Source organism: Phalacrocorax carbo, chromosome 18 (genome assembly GCF_963921805.1).
Source record: "Phalacrocorax carbo chromosome 18, bPhaCar2.1, whole genome shotgun sequence".
NCBI classification, from domain to species: Eukaryota; Metazoa; Chordata; class Aves; order Suliformes; family Phalacrocoracidae; genus Phalacrocorax; species Phalacrocorax carbo.
The window spans coordinates 7,551,235-7,571,317 of NC_087530.1; the positions used below are offsets into that span (position 1 = coordinate 7,551,235).

General features: G+C 48.0%; 1 protein-coding gene across 5 annotated transcripts in view; it reads right to left on the bottom strand.

Moving 5' to 3' along the window:
• COL27A1 (collagen type XXVII alpha 1 chain) overlaps positions 1–20,083 on the bottom strand; it is a 214,560-nt gene that overhangs the window by 25,795 nt on the left and 168,682 nt on the right. For all 5 annotated transcript variants that reach the window (XM_064468776.1, XM_064468778.1, XM_064468777.1 and 2 more), the window contains 5 exons: positions 19,528–19,581; positions 17,087–17,140; positions 15,381–15,434; positions 14,534–14,587; positions 12,944–13,051 (listed from right to left, as the gene is read on the bottom strand). In XM_064468776.1, the coding sequence (XP_064324846.1) occupies positions 12,944–13,051; positions 14,534–14,587; positions 15,381–15,434; positions 17,087–17,140; positions 19,528–19,581 (324 nt within the window). The remainder of the gene's footprint in view (positions 1–12,943; positions 13,052–14,533; positions 14,588–15,380; positions 15,435–17,086; positions 17,141–19,527; positions 19,582–20,083) is intronic.

Genomic DNA, 20,083 nt, shown 5'->3' on the forward strand with positions numbered 1-20,083 from the left:
TTGGATTTGACAGAAAGAAGGAAAAGTATCTCTGAAGAAAATAACTCATGCTTTTTGGCAATCGTGAAAAACTTTTCAACAGCATCTGCACACCAGCACAGCATCTCTCCCTCTGCTCTCCTGCCTCCCGGTTAAGAAGGTATAATTTTCACCACCGTTGATGTTGCTGTTTCAGCCAAACAAAAGGAACTTACAAAGCTAGCTGTGCTGGAGGGTTTTCACTCTGATCTTAAACACGGGCCTCATAAGTGCCTGCTCTTAACACAAAGGAGCAATTCAGACTTATTTTATCCCTAAAGAATTGTGCCAGTTCTTCATTTCCCCAAAGGGAACAGCTCCATTTTACCTAAGTCAAACATTTCAAGAGCCCACCCTGCCAACACTATTAGAGCTTCACAAAGGATAGGTCCTTGCTGAGGAGTACACAAGTCCTGTTTTGTTGCCTCTTCCATACTGCTTGGGGTTTTTGTTTGCTATTTTTTGCTGCCACTTTCCAAGAGATCACTTTTGGAGTTATTTTCCCACACACGCTGAGCAGCCGCACTACACGATGAACTGTGGGTGCCAAGCCTTCAGCGTCACCCACATGATTTACACTTTTGACAGGAGTACAAAGAAATCCTCACCAATGAAAGCATCAGCCTGGGAACTGGCCATCCCCATCCAGCTCTGCAGCTAGCTCACCTCTAGACCTGATACCAGGTCCCTCCACTTCCCCACGTATCGGTTGTGATATGTGTAGCAAAGCAGCAAGAACGCTCACAGACCCTGTTCTGCAGCAATACAGTGATGCTTAAGCGGCTTGAAAATTTGGAGAGTGAATAGTGTAATCACTCACAAAAGTTTACTGTCAAAACAAGACGTAAATGAATAAAGACACAACTGGGATTTCTAATTAGTTGCATAGTATTTTTCCATCAGTATCCCTGGACTGTGCACTAAGATCTTTTGGAAGCATGGGCAATAGAAGTTTCTTGTAAATGGGAGAAAGCCTGTTTTAAGCTAAATCTGTTTCTGGCCCCAGTGATGGCCAAGCCCTTGATCTTCTCCAGCAGAGTCATTTTGCACACTCAGATGTGCTCCTGAATTGCTGTGCTGTAACAGCTCTTGAAAAAATACTTCCATGTTTGAGTTCCATCCCCAGGATGAGGATGCATTACGCTGTCTGTAAAAAATGCAGACACCAGTGCATTGATGAGATGTACCCTTTTATCACTGTGCAGGGCAGATGGACCCCGTTCACAGAGGAGGTCGCAAGGATCTCACAGCTACTTCAGAAGAGTTTGAAGTGCAACCTGGTTCCCCCCACCTGATTCCATCTCCCATTGATGCAATGACCGAAACTTACTTCTATCCTGCACTGGGAAATGTCTTTGCTTTTTGAGAAGACACGTTCAGGCCTTAAATCTTCCCATCTAAGAAACAAAATTTCCACACTGCTCCTAAAATCTGCCATCATTCAAGTTCATGCTTGTACCCGCAATCATGAAGTACAGGTATAGGGTTAGAGTCATCTGGGAGAGGGAAAAAAGCAACACAGAAACCCAACTTTGACAGTCCAAGCCCTGCTCACAAAAATAAACGTGATCCACAGAAGACTGTGCCATGTTCAAACAGGGTCTCAGCTTTCTCTGGGTTCCTTCAGCTTGTCTTTCCCTGTTGGTGGAGTCCAAATACAGATATGGGCTCAAATAAACTCCCTGTACCGATTTTCCCCTTATGACACATTGGCCTCATTGAGCAGGGATGCTCGTCTACTCCAGAAGGCTCTCCTGGGTCCTCCAGCTGGGGTGCGGCTCCTTCTTGATTGCCGGAGTGAAAAAAACTGGCAGCATCTCCAACTCTTGTCAGTGATAGTGAGACCAGCTGTCACTCGCAGTAAACCACGGAGATCTTCCTTTGAGCCTCCCTCACTGTTGTTAGCTCTCATCTGCTGGTTAAAAGCTTTGCTGGTATAAATAAATGGGTCAAACTGTGCTGGCGACACCATCAGCAGAGACGTGGCTTGGATCTTGCAGCCTGAGTCACCTCCTCAAATGGAGTAAGCTCTATCAGCAAAGGATATTTCTGTGCTCTACCAGCATGCTTTCTAGGACTTTGGCCAGCAGAGCTCTGCTGGTGAGCGAGAAGCCTACTATATGCCTGATTTTCCTGGATGTGCTTTCTCCAACTGCGCAGGAATTTTGCCCAGATGAATGTAGAGGCAGTTCAACACTTGTCTGGGGTTCCCAGATACACGGTATCTCTACTTGTGATGTTCCAGATGTGGTTGCTGTTTGTTGCAACCACAGACATTCACAGGGCACACATGCAGTGGTTTGCACAGTTCCCAGGAATCACCGTACTGTCACGTGCCACACCTTACGCAGGCAAAAACAAGCCCAGCAACAACTTTGGAAGCCTTCAGAAAAGGTCCTTTCATTCTCCATTCTTTTGACTCATATGTCCAGGGATGGAAAAATCAGGGCCAGAACGGGGGGAGGGGAAGGATAAAACTGAAATTCAGTGAGATCGTAACTTCATCCCGGGTATCCAGAGTACATCAGGAATCTAGCGTCTTTTGGTACCTCTTTCACTGCAATGTGAAGTTACTAGGGTTCCTACTCTCTTCAGCAGAAACAGCAATAAGGGGCAGAAAAATGTACAAAAGCCTATACATAAGAATAATTAATTCCAAGTTCTTTTTGCTGGATTCAAATCAGTTGGGTTAGTGTGCCAAGGCACTAAACACTTGACACTGTTATTCTCAGGGTTTGTACACATTTTGCTGTATGCTTTGCGTTACTGGTTTGCTGAGAAAACAAATCTTCTTTCCAAGCTTCTTCTGTGAGTGGGACTATTTTTAAATGGTGATTTCTCTTTATATACTGCACTCTTCACTAGAGAAGCATATCAGTACCTCCTGATGATGATGGTATTTCTGACCAGGGACAGTGGAAAGTGGTTTTACAAAGCCACATGCCTTCAGGTATGCCAAAATATCCAAGGAGAGCAAAACCCAATTAGCATCTTAGGTCTAGTATGTTTAGAATTTAATTGCCAGATTTAGTAAGGACCCAATTTTATAAGTTTATTTTAGAATGGCCTTAGATATTCTCCTAAGGGAAAAGCTGGATGGTTTATTTTCCAATGCAAATTGATGAATTTTTAAGGAAAAAAGAGACTTTCAGCTGCTAATGGCCTTGGTCTCTTGCATGACACAGCAGTAACATTTGTGGGAGCAAACAGATGAGCGGCCCAGCTTTAAATTCTCAAGACATCAACAGTTGAAATATATGTTACTACAACATCTAGGAAAACAGAATAAGGAAGTTGAATGAACTGCAGAGAGATATATCTCAAATGGAGCCAAACAACAGTGTTAAAATCCAGTCCCAAACTCCCCCCACATTCAGAGATGCTCTGCTACATGCACTAGATCCAGGGAAGTGGTTACTGAGGCATGATTCACCATCCTGGTTTGACTCAAGGGGAACTGTGGCTCTTGGCACTTCAGAGGATAGATATGTTTCTGCTTTGCTTGCAGACTTACAGCACTGCACAGGAGGGAAGCTCTATGAAGGCACAGTACTGACAAGAAAGCTTCCCAAAGTCTATCTCAGGCAGGTTCAGGATTACTCAGGACTGTTGTGGAGCAGGAGCTTACTTTCAAATTCTTTGGGTGCCATTGAGTGAAGCTCTGAGGTCACTCCTCCCTACCAAAAATGAGGCAGGAAGAATTAGAAGAACCAGAATGCAGCTACTGAGTAAAGAAAAGAAAGTGCCAATGGTGACCAGAAGAAAAAAAATGGTGCTAGTTCAAGGCACTGGACATAGAAAGGGCAGAAAAGCTAAAGCAGCAATAAAGGTAGGAAGCATGAAACATAGGATGACCATGCCCATATTGTTCAGGGCCCAGCCAGTGAGGTCATTTAAAGGGAAATGAAAAAGCCCCATATCATTTCCTACCGCTCAGCAATGTCTCCATACGAGAACCTCTACTTAATAAACTTTGATCGAGAGAAGCCTCCCCCCATGGAGGACAGTTCACAAGCACTCAGGAAATTAGTGGGATTATTGGGGCCAGGCATTTGAAGACATAAATGTTTTGGATTTATAAGAAACACATTTTATAATCACTCTGCCTAGCAGTCGTTTGGAAGGGGAGGGAACAGGGCAGCAGCTCCTGAACGAGTATAGGGAAAGAAGAAAGACTCAACTGTTCTCAAGAAGAAAGACCTGATTGTACTGTGAGGTTCAGAGGGCTTCACTGGGATCACTATGAAGTAATGAGGTCTTGGTCTGCTTGTGGAAACCCAAATGGTGAGTGCAGGTAGAGCTGGATGGCTGAATTCGAAGAAAACGTGAGATGGGGAAATCCTATTAAAAGATGTCGGCTGGAAAGACTACAGCTAGCATCACTATGACTTCCCTTTCAGCTGAGTTCCTCAGATTAAAACGTGGAAACCAAACCAAAATCTTGTATCCCAAACTCACTGCTTTAGTGCAAATTCTTACCTGCACGCGGAAGTTGCTCTGAAATATGCCACTTTTGGTTTTGTGGACGAGGAGGTCTATTTAACTTGTTTTTTCTAAGCAGCCACAGTGTAAGGCAGCAAAGAGAATCATGTACAGAGCACTGCTGTGTGCTCTGAGCTGGTCCAGTTTGGTCTGATAGCCCTGAACTGCATCTAATTTGTTGCTTCTGGGAAAATCCTGCTTTTTCCCCTCTTTGCCCCTATTTCCTCATCTCTAAGGAAGCACAGGAGACAAAAGTGCCACCAAAAGGCTTGATGGGTGGGTGGGAAGTGCAGAAAAAGGGCAAGCCCTCATCTCCACTGAGCTGTGAAGCTTTCATACATGATGACACCAAAATGCTCCAAAGAACTAGCCAGTGTTAGAAGCTGACAACTGAGAAGAGAGCACTTGGGCAGTGTAACTCTGATTTACACTAATGAGCACTACTTGTGCTCTTTTTTCCCTCCCCCAAACACTGAGGGTTAATATCTTCCTTTTGAAGGACACAGATGCCCTGGGGTTGTGGAAGAGGAGGGGAATGAAATCCTTTCTTGCAATAAGGAGGGGAATCTTGGAGTAACTGCACAAAAAGTGCATCTCCTTCGTCTGAGTCAGGAAAGAAACTGTGCCAAGTCAATGGGATTTATTTCAAATTCTGGCTCATTTTGACTCCTATTAACTCCAAACGAAGACCAGCTGGGATCAGCCTGCCTTCCCGAGCAGCAGAGAGACCAGGCAGAGCTGGCCGACTCACTGCAAGGGCGAACTGGCCCCTTGGCTGCAGGAGAGCAACCTCGGTCGCTGCAAGCAGCGGTTCCCCAGGGATTGGCAGAGCTCTGTGATTCCCTGCAGGATTCCCAGGGCTTACAGGCAACCCTGGTCCACTCCGAAAGGTTTCAGTGGATTTGGTGGGCTGGGTCACAGATACCAGAATAGCAGACAAGGGGGAAGAACCCCCCCCCAATAAAATCTCCCAAACAACAAAATCCAGCATGCACCTCTCCATAAAATGGGATATTTAGGCTTCCACAGAAGAGGCTGAACCTGGGGCCATCAGCAATGCACTGATTATTAAAGCAAAAGAAGGAGAAGCTGATTGAAGCTGAGGCCAGAGACGCCCAGAGGTGACAACACTGCTTCTAGAAGGGGCAGGAGAGAGACCTGTGGACTGCAGCTATGTGGAGAGGCACTCGCCCTGACCCTTGCTCTCACGCTATTCAAAGCAAAGAGTTTAAGCACGTTTGACTACATTCCTGAGCAACTTTATTCACCTTTGATTTTTGATGCAAGGCAAATACTTGCTTATGGCTTTGCTGGATACTGTTCCACATGAGTAATGATACTCCAGGGCTGTTACACAATGACATACCATGGCCAAGTGCAAGCACCTTCAGCTATAGAAATTGGACTCCAGTGTAAGAACTGGCCCTGCTGATGTAGCAGCTATTGGATGGGACAGGCTGTAGGGTGGGAAAAGTATGTCCTGTTGTGTCCCCTCATCCCTTGGGGAAGGGGTAGCTGTGGCTTGGGTGTGGATCATGCACAAGCCCCAGAGATATTCAGCCCTGCAGCAAAGGGCCCATGCCCTTTGACAAGCACAGCTCTCTCAGGAAACATCTACTGAAATGTGTCTGGCCCGTGGGCCAATACCGCCCGTACCAAGCCACTGCACAGGAGTGGGGCTGGGGAGCTCCTGGTCCCCCTCTGCCTCTGCCATCGACCGACCTCCTGCATGATGCCAGGCAAGTCACTTTATTACTTTGTGCGTCTACTACTAATGTGTTATTCAAGGGCAAGATTAGGAGTAACAATACTAATTTCCTAGGTGCGAGTAGCTTGCTGTTACCACTGACACACTGCCAGGGCTGTGACAGCCCTCCCCTGCACACTGAGCCCAGTATTCTCCATTCCTTCCATTGCTCAGTCAGAGGGTAACCCCATGCCCTCCAGTTGTGGGATTTTAAGAAACTGCTTTCAAGTAAGAGCTCCACAGACAGCCTGTAGACCAGGGCACAAAACCCAGTTTTTCCAGGAAACAACAGCTCAGCACATTATCAAAAAAAGCAGAGATTCCTGCATGGACAGCAGAGATTAAAACCAGAAGTGACTCCAGGATTGTCCTTCAGCAGCCTGAGTGATTTCAGGGAGCCGAATGCCATGTAAGTCATGTGGCGCTGCCAGCTGTCGCTGAGCTCATGTGTTCGGAGTGAATGTCTGGATTCAGCGGCAGCAGAGCGATGCGCTTTGAATCATGTTTTCTGTGGCAGGAAAGAGAAAAGAACAAAGAGAAAAAAACCACTCTGGGACAAATGCTGCTATAAGCGATGTTTGGACCACCCTATTATAGAGCAGTATGTCGGATGACAATAAGCTCCTGCTCTACCCTGGCATTACAGAACCCAGAAACCAGCCCCATCTCAGATGTGACCATAGTGTGCCGTTTCTGGAGTGAGTCTGCTAGCTCAGAGCAGAAGGTCCATCCTGACCAGCAAGTCCTCCTTCTACTTCAGGATTGTAGCCTGTAGATGATGGAGAAAAAAGAACACAGTGGGAAGGATGCTGAGGAGGACACCATCCAACATTACGTGCAGAGTTGCTGCTGCTCTGGGAGGCGACATGGCTGAGACCACAGCGCTGGAGCCAAGATCCACGAGTTCACCCAGCACTCTGTACTGGGCTGGACAGTGGCTTTAGCCTTTTTCAAATCACTGTGAGTTCCCTCAAGAAAACCTTCTCAGCTCTCTACCCCAGCCCAGCTCTGTCACTCTGCCTTCTTGGAGACCAAACAAAAGGACTTTGGACCTTGTCGTATCAGAGCAAAAGGATTTACTAGCCCTTAGAGCTCTTGGTCTGCTGGTGCACATCTGCACCATGCAGCAGGGCTGGCACATGCGGCCAGATCTTCTCTGATGTAATTGTCTATGGTGATTTATACCATTGAAGTGTCTGGCTCAAAGCTTTCTGAGTCCTGACGTGGCTTTAATGACATTGCAGATAGGATTTCAGGTTAAAAAGGAAGTGGAAAAAGAAAAGAACTCGGCTCCCAGTTTTGCTGAACAATGAGGGATTTTCTTGTTTCAGAGCTTGTTGTATTTCATTACCTACAGGCTCTCCAATTGCTTTCCTGGAACTGTAAAAACCTTGCTATCAGATGTCTGCCTTGTATGACAACCAGCACATTATGAAAACCACAGTGCACGGCTACGGAGAGCAGCTGGAAACCCACCACCTCCCTCCTGCCAACTGGCTTGGGCTTTTTGCGCAGCCACTGGTGGATCAGTTGTTCTCTGACGGAAGGGCTGAAATGAGGTATTTTCTGTAGGTGGAGAGGAGAAGCAGCAGAGAGGAGCACTTTTGGGGATTTTACTCTCAGGGATCACTTGCCTGCGTCCAGGTTGGTGGTTGCATACCAGTAACTTCAACCTTTGGCTCTTATCATACCCTGTTGCGAACAGCGGGATGGACTGGCAGCTGGATCCTTTGTAAATGTACATTACTCTCCAACAATGCTGTTCAGATATTTGAGGCCCCGTGGCAATATCCCCTCATACAGTGACAGGTTGGGAAATAAATTAGTGTTTTACTTTAGCAAACTGCACTGTGACACTTGCGTTGCTGATGGATGCCTTGCCAGGGTTTGACAGGCCATTGTATCTTCCAGTCTCCCCACAAACTGCAGAGACATATCCTTGTCTTTCCTTGCCTGTACAGAAAGTCTGGATCTCCAGTGGACAACAACTGCTCCCTGCACTGTTGACCCCAGGATCTGCATCTTCAGCCAGACTCTCTGAATGGAGATCCCCAAACTGTCCCTGGTGCTCTGCAAGGGGAAGAGATTTTCAACTCTTTGCTGCTCAAACGAGCCAACAAGGGGTCAAATGGCCAAGTCCAGAAGAGAGTCAAGATCAAGTGAAGGCAACAAGTTTGTATTGGGAAATGATGGAAACAGCTGGGAGGAGACAATATGAGAGAGAGCAGCTCAGGAAAGGTGCACATCTCTGCTGTGGTTTTTGCAATCTCAAGTGGATCTTGCACTCTGCTGTGTGTGTTTTAGGTGCTCTGTTTTCTCTCTTATGGCCAGGGGGACAACTGGCCCATCCATCTGCTGAGCAGGAACTGGAATTGGACGGAACAGTGTGAACTTGGACAAAGTGACCAAAAGATAGAGGATACTTGCGTATCTCAGCTCCAGCTGCCTCGAGTCCTGCCAGCCACAGCTGTGAGACTCATGGACCATCTCAGTTGCCAGGTTTGTTTGCTGAAATCCACTGGCTTTGAAACTTGTACAAACTAGCCCTGGAGACTCAGCTGGGGCCTCCCTGCTGCTTTTGTTTGAGATTTAAAACTACAGTGGGAACCGGTTTTTAGATATGTTAATACTGAAAATGGCTGAGCCAAGTTAAAGCTAATGAAGTTTGAAAAATATTTCTTAAGCACCAAGGGAAGTTTGCTTATGCTCAATTGGTAATGTTGTACCAACATTGGGATGGCTTTCTGGGAACAAGAACCTTGCTCAGTAAAGCCAGACTTGTCCTTGCTGTAAGGATCGATTGCCAGATGAATGTCTCTTCTGTATGACCAGAAGGGCACCTGTAGGGATGGATCGCTGCATGAACGTCTCTCTTCTGCATGACCCAGAAGGACAGCACAGACTCTTTATGCTTCCTCGAGCTTTAGCACCTGTGAAGGTGCTCTGGTACATCCCTTCATCTGCCACCTCCCAGGGAGCTCTACGACTGGGTGGAGCGAAGAACTGCTAACCTCTTTCCATCTCTTGTGCTGGCCCATCGCCATGTGGCGTGCAAGCTTGTACGTGCCCTGCCAAGTTCCCCAGCTTCTACCTGCTCTGCAGCTACACGGGGTGCTGTCAGCACCAGGCCTTTGCCCCAGGCCAGGATGTGCAAACTGGGCCGTAAATGTACTAGCAATAAAGGCAGATCATTTCAGAGCAATCAGGCACCTAATTTCCTACATCTGTCAAGAGGACACTTGATAGTGAACTGTCACATTCCTTTAGACATAAGCAAAACAGAGATTAAGACTAAATACGTCCTTAGTCTTAAGGAAGGATCTCCAAGAAGTGGTGTAGCTGCAGGGACTTGTGGCGAAAAGGGTTTTTCCACAGGTGGTTGCTGTTTGTGGAGGCCATGTCTCTGTGGGTCCCCTCTAGTGCTGAGGCAGAGGGCAACACAGGGCCAAGCCAAAGTGTAGGAGAAGCTTGTCTCTATGTCCACGTCTGCAGATGGGCATCAGCTTCCTCAAGCTAATAAGAATCTCTTCCAGAAGCAGAAGATGAGCTACACACTCCCAGACGGAGGTCAGTTTGTTGGCACGGGTAACTAGACAGATCCTTGTGTGTGTCTCTCCCACTAACAGCACAGAAGCATTAACAACTTCCCTGTCACCTCTGCAGATGAGCAGGATATCTCAACAATACTGGAGCAGAAGCAAACATCTCTAGCCCAGGGAAAAGTCATTGGATCCAGGCAGGAATGCAGTGAAGCACAGATGTAAGGACTCCTGGGTGTCATGTCAGGAGAGGTGAAATGAAAATGCAATAGCTAAAGGTGAAGTTCTCTTTAAAACCATCTAAACTGAGTATTGGACAGCACAACACTATCACATCAGATGTATTAAAACCATATGCAACATGTGTAATGTGTAAACACACAGCATCTGCAGCACACCCAAACTCAACGTGCCTCCTCCCTGCACTGCAACCTTCCCCAGGCAATTTCCATGCCACCTTACAATGCTGGGACAGGAGTTTGTCACCATGCAACTTTGGCATTTGCCCTTGGGTGAATACATGCAGGATTTTTCCCTGGCAAGATTTTTTTACTCTTTGTCCAGCAGCCCTAAAAACCTGTCAATTGTACACGTTTGTGGTGGGCTGTGCCTGCGGTGACTTTTGTGGCATGTCTTGCAGAGGGTGGGTTGACTTTATATTCCAGCTTCCAGTCCTCAGCTGAAAAGGGGGGGGGGGTTGCAGTTATCTCTAGCGGTTTGCGTCTCTGAGCTGTAAACTTTATCTTGGCAGAAGTCTAAGGGACATCCCACTAATATCTGTACATTTTCTCCACGGGAAGGTAGGATAAAAGTCTCAAAGGGAAAATGAGAAGAGAAAAACTATTTGTACTTGTATTAGAGGACTTCCATCTTTAAATTACCTCAGTGAGTACAGGAACACCAGCCTACATATTAGGTAATGGCCAGGCATTTGGCAGAGAAGGCAGTGCTATCTGGAGCCTGTGCAGGTCTCTGAAAGCCTGCTTGAATTTAGACATAAGGATATGCAAAGAAGCGTATTAAAATAGTAGATGGAAATATAGCCCTCTGCAGTAAAAAAAAAAAAAACAAAACAAAACACAAAAGGGAGTGATTATGAGCAGGAATCTTGGCTCTATTGACTCTTTTTTTTAAAATAAAACAGAAAACGGCATCATGTTCCCAGGGACATGCTGGCAAACAGCAGGGATGGAGTCTGAGGGAATCTATATTTTATACTTTATAACTTAATATGGCTTTTGCATGTTTTTAGTATTTTTATTGGTTCTTAAAACATGCACAGTATAAACATGTGAACCAGCCAGAAGTACAGCACATGGAGGGCTGGGCGCTGAGGGCGGCTGTCCAGCCATGCCAGCTTGCAGCTGGGAGGGAGCTGGGATATTGGGGACCACCCCTCGCCCGTGGTACGGTCCTGAGCCTGCAAAGAGCTCCCTGTGGGTACAGGGGGCTGTGGCCAAGGATGGCCTTATTTGGGGCAGGACTGCAGACTTATTCTGCACATTTATGGTGCTGCACTGCAGTATTAAGCCAATGTTTCCACTTTCTAGTCAAGTCAGTGCTCAAAACCCAACCTCGGCCCAAAACTAACACAAATCCAGCCCCTTTACTGCTTCCATCCCCTCACACCCTTCTCCCTGCCCTCCTTTTAGCCAGCTACAATGTCACCAAAGGGAAAAACAACACGCTTCAACATCGAGCATCCACCCAGTGCTCAGGGGTACCTGCCTGCCCTGCTGCCTCCCACCCGTCCCGGGCAGGGACTTCAGAGCTTCCATCACTCTTGGTCTACTCATTCCTTCTGACATGCCGGGGCGGCTCGCGTGCCTTCCAGAGGCTTGTGCTACGGGTGAGCCTTGAGAGTCCGTGCTTCCCGCAATAATTACAATGAATAAATCATGTTGTCAAGTTGATAAACTCCACGTTTCAAGCAGAAGGGCCTGACTTGGCTTGCAGAGCACCACTGAATGAGCCTCAGGCCAAATCCTGCCTGACTCCTCTGGCCCTGCAGCTCTCACCTCAGAGCCAGAATCACACTCTCCACGGCACTGAGATCAGACCTCCAAGTGAACCAGACATGCCTAGGATATTCATTGAGGATTCAGGAATAATTCCCTGTTAATTTCTTCTATGTATTTTCTATATTTAGGGAGGAAACCTTAGAAGGGAAAACCAGAAGTAAGCAAATAATCATCAAACAAACAAGAGAGGGCAAAAGCTGGCCATTTCCAAACTCCAGGCCAAGACCAGCTGTGACAGACAGGGGAAACTCAGCTCCCCGCAGCCCTCTGTAATACCATGAGAGGTGGTCCATTTTACAGATGCGGTAGAGAGGCACAGCAATGCTACACAACCTGTCCCAAAGCCTCTGCAAAGCCTGTGGCAGACCAGAGAAGAGATCCACATCTCAAGTATGCATCCCAATTAAAAGACCGAACCTTCCGCTGGATATAGTTTTTTCACAAAAAATAACACACTTTATAACAACACTTGCAACAAGTCACATCTTGGATAACCTCCTGCCCTAAGCAGAGTGTCCTGCTTCATTGCCTGCATCTCCCTTTCAGTCTGCCCACGGGTGTTTTGCTGCAACATGGCATGCCCTGTTACAGTGGTATTAATGGCTACGCTAATTACCACCTTGTCCAGAAAACAAAAAAAAAAAAAAGGAAAAAGGAAAAGCCTTTCTTATTATGGTTTAAATGCAATCCAGCCTCCCAGACACAAGACTGCAAACTTTCTTTTGTCCTCTTGTTGCAAAAGGATCTCATCTCTTCAGATGAGCTGGCTTGCCTTGTGTGCCCCAGAGCCCAGCGCATGCCAGCTGTGCCCGATGCCTGAGCTGGGGAGCACACACTGCACCTCCGGGCTCACTCTGCAGCCATCGGGAAGGTTAAAGCCATCTTGCATGCAGGGATTTACACAAGAGCATGCACCACTCTGCTGATCCTCTTGGGGTTAGATGCAACTACTAGTTTGGAAACCAGAGTGCAGATGGCCCTATGGGGAGTGCAGGAGGTGTGTTGGTCCAATACCTGTACCCTGGTGATCTGAGATACACACACGGCCGCCTGTGAGCTCGGGGAGGGGAGTATAGTTCCTACAGGAAACCCACGGACCAGCTACGGGGGCAAGTGGGCTGGTTTTGCAGACTCACTCGGACACCTGTGATGCCGGGATATCCAGGAGGCCCTTCTTTTCCCTTCAGCCCTTCGTTGCCTTTTTCTCCTTTCTCTCCTTCCAGGCCTTGCTCTCCTTTGTCTCCCTGTGGAAGAGAGGAGGGGGGGAGTTTTTCATACCCACACAACACATGGGTCACTGTACATGGCTCTTGCAAGGAAAAAACCCACCACATAATTAATATTTCAGGAGTCTAAGAGGAAGAGAGCCTGCAAGCAAAAGGATGAATGAGGATGAGTCATAATACACTTGACATTTAAAAAATGAGCAAAACCAGGTTTCTTTTTTTATGAAGTCTCTTGGCTGGAGGAGAAGGAACTCCCCCATTACACAGGGTAATTTGAACCCCTTTGCTTTTCCTGCAATAAGGCCTGAACCTTCAAGTTTCCCTTGTGTCACCCAGAAGCCCTGAGCTCAGGATGCCGAAAGATTTTTAATAGGATGGCTTTGTCTGGAGTGGCTGCTGGGGTCTTGCTGCCAAATAGGAATTAGCCCAGGGCTCGATCAAACACTGCAAAACATTGGTCAATCAATCTCAAGTGTCATCTTGCCCCTGTGAAGCGTTTGTGGACGGAGCAGTAGGTACCATGTCAGATCACCATTCCTACATTTGATGGCACAAGATTTTATGGAGATTATCAAAAGGCCCATTCTGTACTGACAGCAGCACCCACACTTGTGCAACCAACCAGCCTTTACAGAGTCGTCTCCACTTGCACCTGCATTAGTGAGAGCACAGCAACATCTCTTCTGGTTAAACAAATGCTCCTGCAGTAAGCAATGGTTCTTCTGCTGTCCTGAGACACATTCAGGTTGAAAACACCTGGTTTGGTTCAAGAACTCTTGGGAAGAGCTAGTGGTGGCAAGAGAATGTAGAAGTCTTGACTATCTTTAAGGAGAGTCTTTTGGTCCAACATTCAGAGATAAGCAGAAGTAGACACACATGGCAAATAGTTTAACTAGAATGAAGCAATAAACTGCATTGTTGTGGGACCAGCTGCTTTTTCTTTCCATGGAACAAAATTGTTGGCCTGTTTGGAAAGGCTGGCTGTGCAAGGACAGAAATCAGAGTCCTGTTCCAAAGGCAAGGTAGCAAATTCACAGCAGATAGATAAAGAGTGCAGTGCAAGCCCTGAGTGAGCACCTGGGGCTTTGCCAAGAGGAAGGGGATCTGGTTTCTTTACTTGCTAACTATGTTCTGGTCATTGGTGCAGGGAAGAGTGATGGACAATTCTTGATTTCCCAGGAGTTCCTGATTAGTTGGAAAATTAATCTGTAAAGACTCAAATAAAACAGACAAATTGTCGGAAACTAGATTTTGAAGAAGTTGACCTTTTTGGAGATCTGATCAGATGCCAAAAATGTGGGTAGAGGAGTGAAACAGGAGGAGTCCATTATGTATGCTTGCAGGAAAAAAAAAAAAAGTCCTTGGAGGGAGCTTGGCAGAGGCTTATTGCCCAGAATACCCAACAATCCCCTTGGCTTCAACCTGCCTCAGGAACTATGGGGGCCTAAGTGCATGGAGATGTGTGCAAGAGCTGAAACATGCCATGAGAGTGAAGTTTACCTTGACACCGTCCGGCCCGGGTGGCCCACTGTCCCCTTCCAGCCCTGATTCTCCCTGTAAGACAGAAGCAAGCAACCTCAGTCTGTGCCCAAATATGCTTTTTTCCCCATGCTTTCAGCAGCTGACTCGTGTCAGTGAGTCAGGCTGCGGCGACAGGAGCCCAGCCCGCACTTTGACACATGTCCTGTCTCATACCCTAACACTGAACAAGCTCTTCCAGGAGTTAGAGAAGCAGTTGAGCCTCCTGCTTTATTCTGAGCCATAGTTTCTCCACCACGGACCCTGCTGCTGGCCTGTGGGAAGACCTCTTTCCCTGTGTTGAAAAGGGGCTCAGTCTGTATTCGTTTAACCTGGGGCTTCCCCATCCTGCTCCAACAACTGACCTTAGTCCTGAGAAGGGGCAAGAGCCACTGCCGGCTTCAATCCACGCATTCATCCCGTCCCTGGCTCCCTCCCACATGTGCACAGTGTAGCCAGTGTTTCCCTGCTTAATGCCTGCCTTCTGCTCCAGCATCTCCCTGCCCGGTGTGGACGGCACCCTCCCGGCGGCGCTCGGCCAGGGAACAGGATGGGTCTGTTCCCACACTGCCCCTTTCATACGCAAGGTTGTCACAGCACTTGGCAAAGCAGCACTGTAGCATCACGCAGGCTCCCGTAAGCTGGTGAGCTCAAGCTGACATGCTCTGTGAGGAAGGTGTTTCTACCACCCGCAGAAGAAACAAGGGCCATAAGGGTTATGGGATGTCCAGAGCAGGGTCTGTCTGCCCAGGCTGTGGTTGAACAGGGAACGGAGCCTCTGGGGAACTCGTACAGTAGAAGAGTCCTACCAGAAGGTGATTGTACTTACTCTTTGGCCAACGAGGCCATGCTCTCCAGGGACTCCCAGCTGGCCAGGATCACCCTACGAAGAAGGAACCAGAGACACGGAGACAAGCCATTTACCGACAGCAAGCATGAAGCACTTCCCATTGCACCCCTCATTTTGACTTTTGGTTTCCTTCTCACACACGAACACCTTCCCTTCAGTTTGCTGGGGGGTCCAAAGGGTGGCTTGGCATCCCCAGCGCCTCTGCTCACAGAGGCCCAGCGCATGCCTCGCAGGTTTTGTTGCAATGACACCCAACAGGACAGGGGTCCAGGAGTGGTTTGTGCTGCCTGCAGCTGCAGAGCCAGAAGATATTCCCTTGGCATGGGCCTTTAGCAGGAAAAGCATCCATGCTGGGTGCAGTAAAGCACTGCAGCAGACACACAGCTGGAGCGAAGGAGAAGAAAGCCAACAGCTCTTTGAGGCCCAGCATGACTGAAGAGGGTGGAGAAGAACTTGAATCTTTGATGGCACCAAAATGAGCGAACAGAAGGTGTTGGAGCTGGCAAACAAATGGATCTTGGAGACAGACTGTGAGGCTGCCGTTTAGTACTGGGGTTACACTGGCCGTAGAGCAGCTACCTCTCACATGCGCCCATCCAAGCTAACTGCTCTGCAAGGCAGAGAGCTCAGGAAATGCAGAGGCAGAAAGGGAAAAACGTTTGACCTATCCATACACCTTGTCCTGAAGCAAACTGGTCTGCAAACAATGTCTGCCCAGAGCAACTCCAGCCTGTCCCAGCATGTCCCAGCTGTGGAGAAGGAACAGCACGGGACTCTTGCTCTCTGATGCCCCAGCAAGGATGTGTTGCACCGACAGCGGGTAAGGGCGTGTTTGTGCAAATCACCGTGTGCTGCTCCCGAGGAGGGCAGCCAGGAGCACGGGAGCTGAAACACTCGTGCAGTATCAGGACGCCAAAGACACAGTAGCTCCAGTGAAGTGTCAGAAGATTTGCCAAGGAAAACATGGCAAAGGATGGGGCTGGGGGTGGGGAGTGAAGAACAGTAAAGAGGAAATTGCATTTAATCCCCACATAGAGTCTGTTCAAAAGCTCTCCACACAGGAGCAAACCTTCAAACCAAGCGGAAAGGGGGTTAGGATAAAATAAAAACCCCTCTGAGCTGCACAGCACAGGGATCTTATTCAAACAAAGAGATGGTTTTTATAGGCCTTTCCATGTGGACAAGAAGGTGCATTCATGGCTCTGGCGCACAGCACCCTTCCCCCATAACCATCACAGGAGTTCAGTCCCCACAGGGCTTGGAAACTGTGGTAGAACCATGTCTGAGAGTATTTTTAAGGTTGGGACGTCTTAGACTCTTCTTGTTTTATATTAGAAGCTGCCTGGATCTCTTGGTCTCAAGGACTCCCTTCTCCACTCAGATTTTGGATAGGCAAAAGAGTTAAGCTTTATTTCCAAGGCCCTTCACATCTCTTGGGGCAGAATACCCCTGGGACGGTGCTTCTCCTCAGCGCCAACAGCCTCCCCCTTGGGATGGGGCTCAGAATTTGTAACCAAGGGCTTAAAGTTAACCTGATTTTATTTTATACGCTTTATCTTTTTTTGACTATGCTGTCTGCTTTGGCTCCTGGAGGGTTAACCTGCAATGTTACCAGTCCTGCAGGAACAAAAGTTGCCATTATCTCCCTGGTCTGACAGAGAAATTGCACTAAGAGTTTTTCTTACCTTCATGCCAGGTTCACCTGCAAGGCCTGGTTGTCCCACTGAGCCAGGCGGTCCCTGGAAAAAAAAAAAAGATAATGAAAAAACCCATTATGACCAAGTAGAAAGCAAGATCAAAGATATAATTCCTTTAGCAGAGCCCTCCTGGGACAGCGGAGCCCTGGTTGCAATGTAATTACCTCCCTGGAGCTGGCTCAGGGTATGCAGCATCAAAGAGGCCCAGTACCCCTTCGTGCCTGGCTCCTGGGAGGGCTCTGCTCGTCTCTCACACCTCCCCTCTCCCCAGCCAACTCTGGCAAGCACCTCTCTCTAACTCCTTCCAGCCCCTCTGCTTTCTAAGGTTAGTAACCACACTGGGGAGCAGCACTGGGACTAGTTGGGAAAGAAGGGAAAAGGTCAAGAATTAGACTTGAAAGCCCTTCACAAGGGTTCGGCAGGTGGCTGATACAGCGGATAACAAAAATGCTCCCTGCAACCCCACTTCTCCATTACCACTGGCGTGAGCACATTCTCCGTGCCACCAGTCTTGTTTTGGCCAGGGCTAAGCGTTAAGGCAGTCTCAGGGTTTGCACACCCAGTGAATTGCCCTGCCTTTGCAGGAGCAGCTGCCCCAGACGACACAGCCTTGATCTGAGCCACTGGCCCGCAGTCCCGGAGAGGCAAGGGCCTGACAGTGCTACCAGCTCCAGGACAGCTAAAGGGAGCCAAGAACAGCAAGGTTACACCAAACCCTCCAGTGCAAACTTTGGCCAGATTAGCCTCGACATCTGTCACCCACTTTCTCTGGCTGTAATGGGCCAAAAAACATCCTAATGCCAGCAACTGGGCTTGGACCAGAGACCCACAGCCCAGGGCTGCTGCCAGGCTGTACGAGCTGAAAGAAAGTGGCTGGCAGATGAGATAACATGGCCTTATCTATCTGAGCATAGACCCTGGCAGAGGGGCTTGGCATCCCTCAGAGAACCAAAAATGAGCAGCTGACCTGGAAATCTATGGAAAGATAGAGCGAAGATGAGACAATGACCTTGCAAACTGTTACTTGGCGCCCAGCTGCCACGTGCAGCCTTGTGATAGAGGGTAGCCTGAGATGCAGCCTTGTTCATTAGATACCTTTGGTACAGAGATCAGTCGGGAGCTTTAATCTTTGTACATTTTCTACTACCCCTGGGAAGCATGGGAAATGAGAATATGTGAAACAAGTCCAAAGATGGGACAGCAAAGCTTGACTTTAAAGGAATTGAGTGGTTTATTTACTTATCATATTTGCTTTCCGGACAACAATCTTCCTTCTCTTTGCAGTTAAAAATAAAAGAAAAAAGCACATAATCAAGGGAGGACTCAGCTGCCCAGGGAGTAAAGCCAGTTCCTAGCTTGCTGAAAAGGATTTAAGCAGAGGTGGGCAAAGGGTGGATGTTAGGTATATGAACAAATGGTCAAGTCACACAATGAGAAAATTCAAGCTCCAATGAAAGCAAAAGTCCTGCTTTGGTTTCACCAGAGGTGCCAGTGCAGAGAAAGGCTCCTGGAAGAGTCACAGATTTGACTAAAGCTCTGTACTTTCTTGGTTGGCAACATCCAGAGTGGCTCGGTAGCAGCTTTCCAGCTCCCCAGTGTGGTTTACCACACTGAGAGCTCACTCCATCCAGTCTAGCAGCCATGAGAATGGAAACTTTCATGACTCATACACTTCGCAGTAGACTGCATTAAAAGGCACCTTTGCTGCTGTTTTCACAACCAAGTGAAACATCATATCTATATTACAGCTTGGGACCTGTGGAAAGGAGCTACCCACAGTGAACTGGCACATCAGGTATAAACAGCCAAGACTATAATAGTTCAAGGGGAGTGAAATCAAGCCAAGACTGCAGACGAGTTAGGGGGAAACCATGGAGGCATGTCCTGTGCTCCATTAGGGCACTGTTTGGCAGCTGCTACTGCTTTGGTTATCGTGTGTTTTGCCATTGCCTCATGACAACAGCAACCCAAAAGCACAGTCAGCAGCAAAGGCATTTCTCTGAGCTTCTTCCACTGTGTCTTGTCAGCAATGGCACCAGTGAGGGCGGAAGAAAAGACCAGTTTTCAGTTTGAATTGTTACTGTATTTGGTCCCTGACTCTGCACCCTGGTGCAGAAAGGTGGTCTCTCATGTGGTTGTAGACCCATGCCTGGGACATGCTTGTCGGTGTGGTCAGCTTTGAAATATTTCTCTTGTGAAGATGGGTCTGCACATCTATCAACTGGGTGTCTATAGGCTGTGATGATAATGATGATCCTGAATTTCTGATTTTCACTGTTTGCTTTGGAAATTGACTTTCAGACTTGAGGGGAATCCTTCCTGGTCATGTCCCCAGGTGCGGCGGGATGCACCTTTGTGCATTTACTCCTCTCAGTCCTGCCACTCTTTGATACAAGGGGAAAATAATTAGGAGCAAAGATCAGACCTACCTTATGCCCAATTTCTCCCAAAGGCCCAGGTGGCCCCTGTGGTCCTTGTGGCCCCTGAAAAACAGAGACACAAGGCTCTTTTCATACAACTGTTTTCATTTCTGAAGGGCCATCACTTTCACGGCCTGTAAGATAAAACACCAGTTCCCTCCCGCATCACAGCGGAGCTATGCAGCACATACGAGGTGGCCAGGAAGCCAGCAATGAGTGTGCTGAGGCACCTTAACAGAGAAACAGTGCAGAAGGCCCTTCGTCTTTCTGGCTCCTGCCTAAAGCAACTGCAGCTGGCAACCTGAAAATGCCTGATTTACCCTTTCCCTTCATAGTCCAGGTCAGTCCCCATTGACACAGAGAGCAGGAGACGACCCCTCTTCCTGATTCGGTGGTCCTGAAGCCTCCTTGAAGTCTGTGTCTTCACCTGTCATCTCCCAGTGCATCCCTCAAAGCTGTGGGCTCAGTTCTGACACTATCAGCCTCCCTCCTGGTCCCACTTCTGCTCTACCTTCCAGCCCAGCCCAACTCCTCCCATTACATCTGACCCTGTCCCAGACCCAGC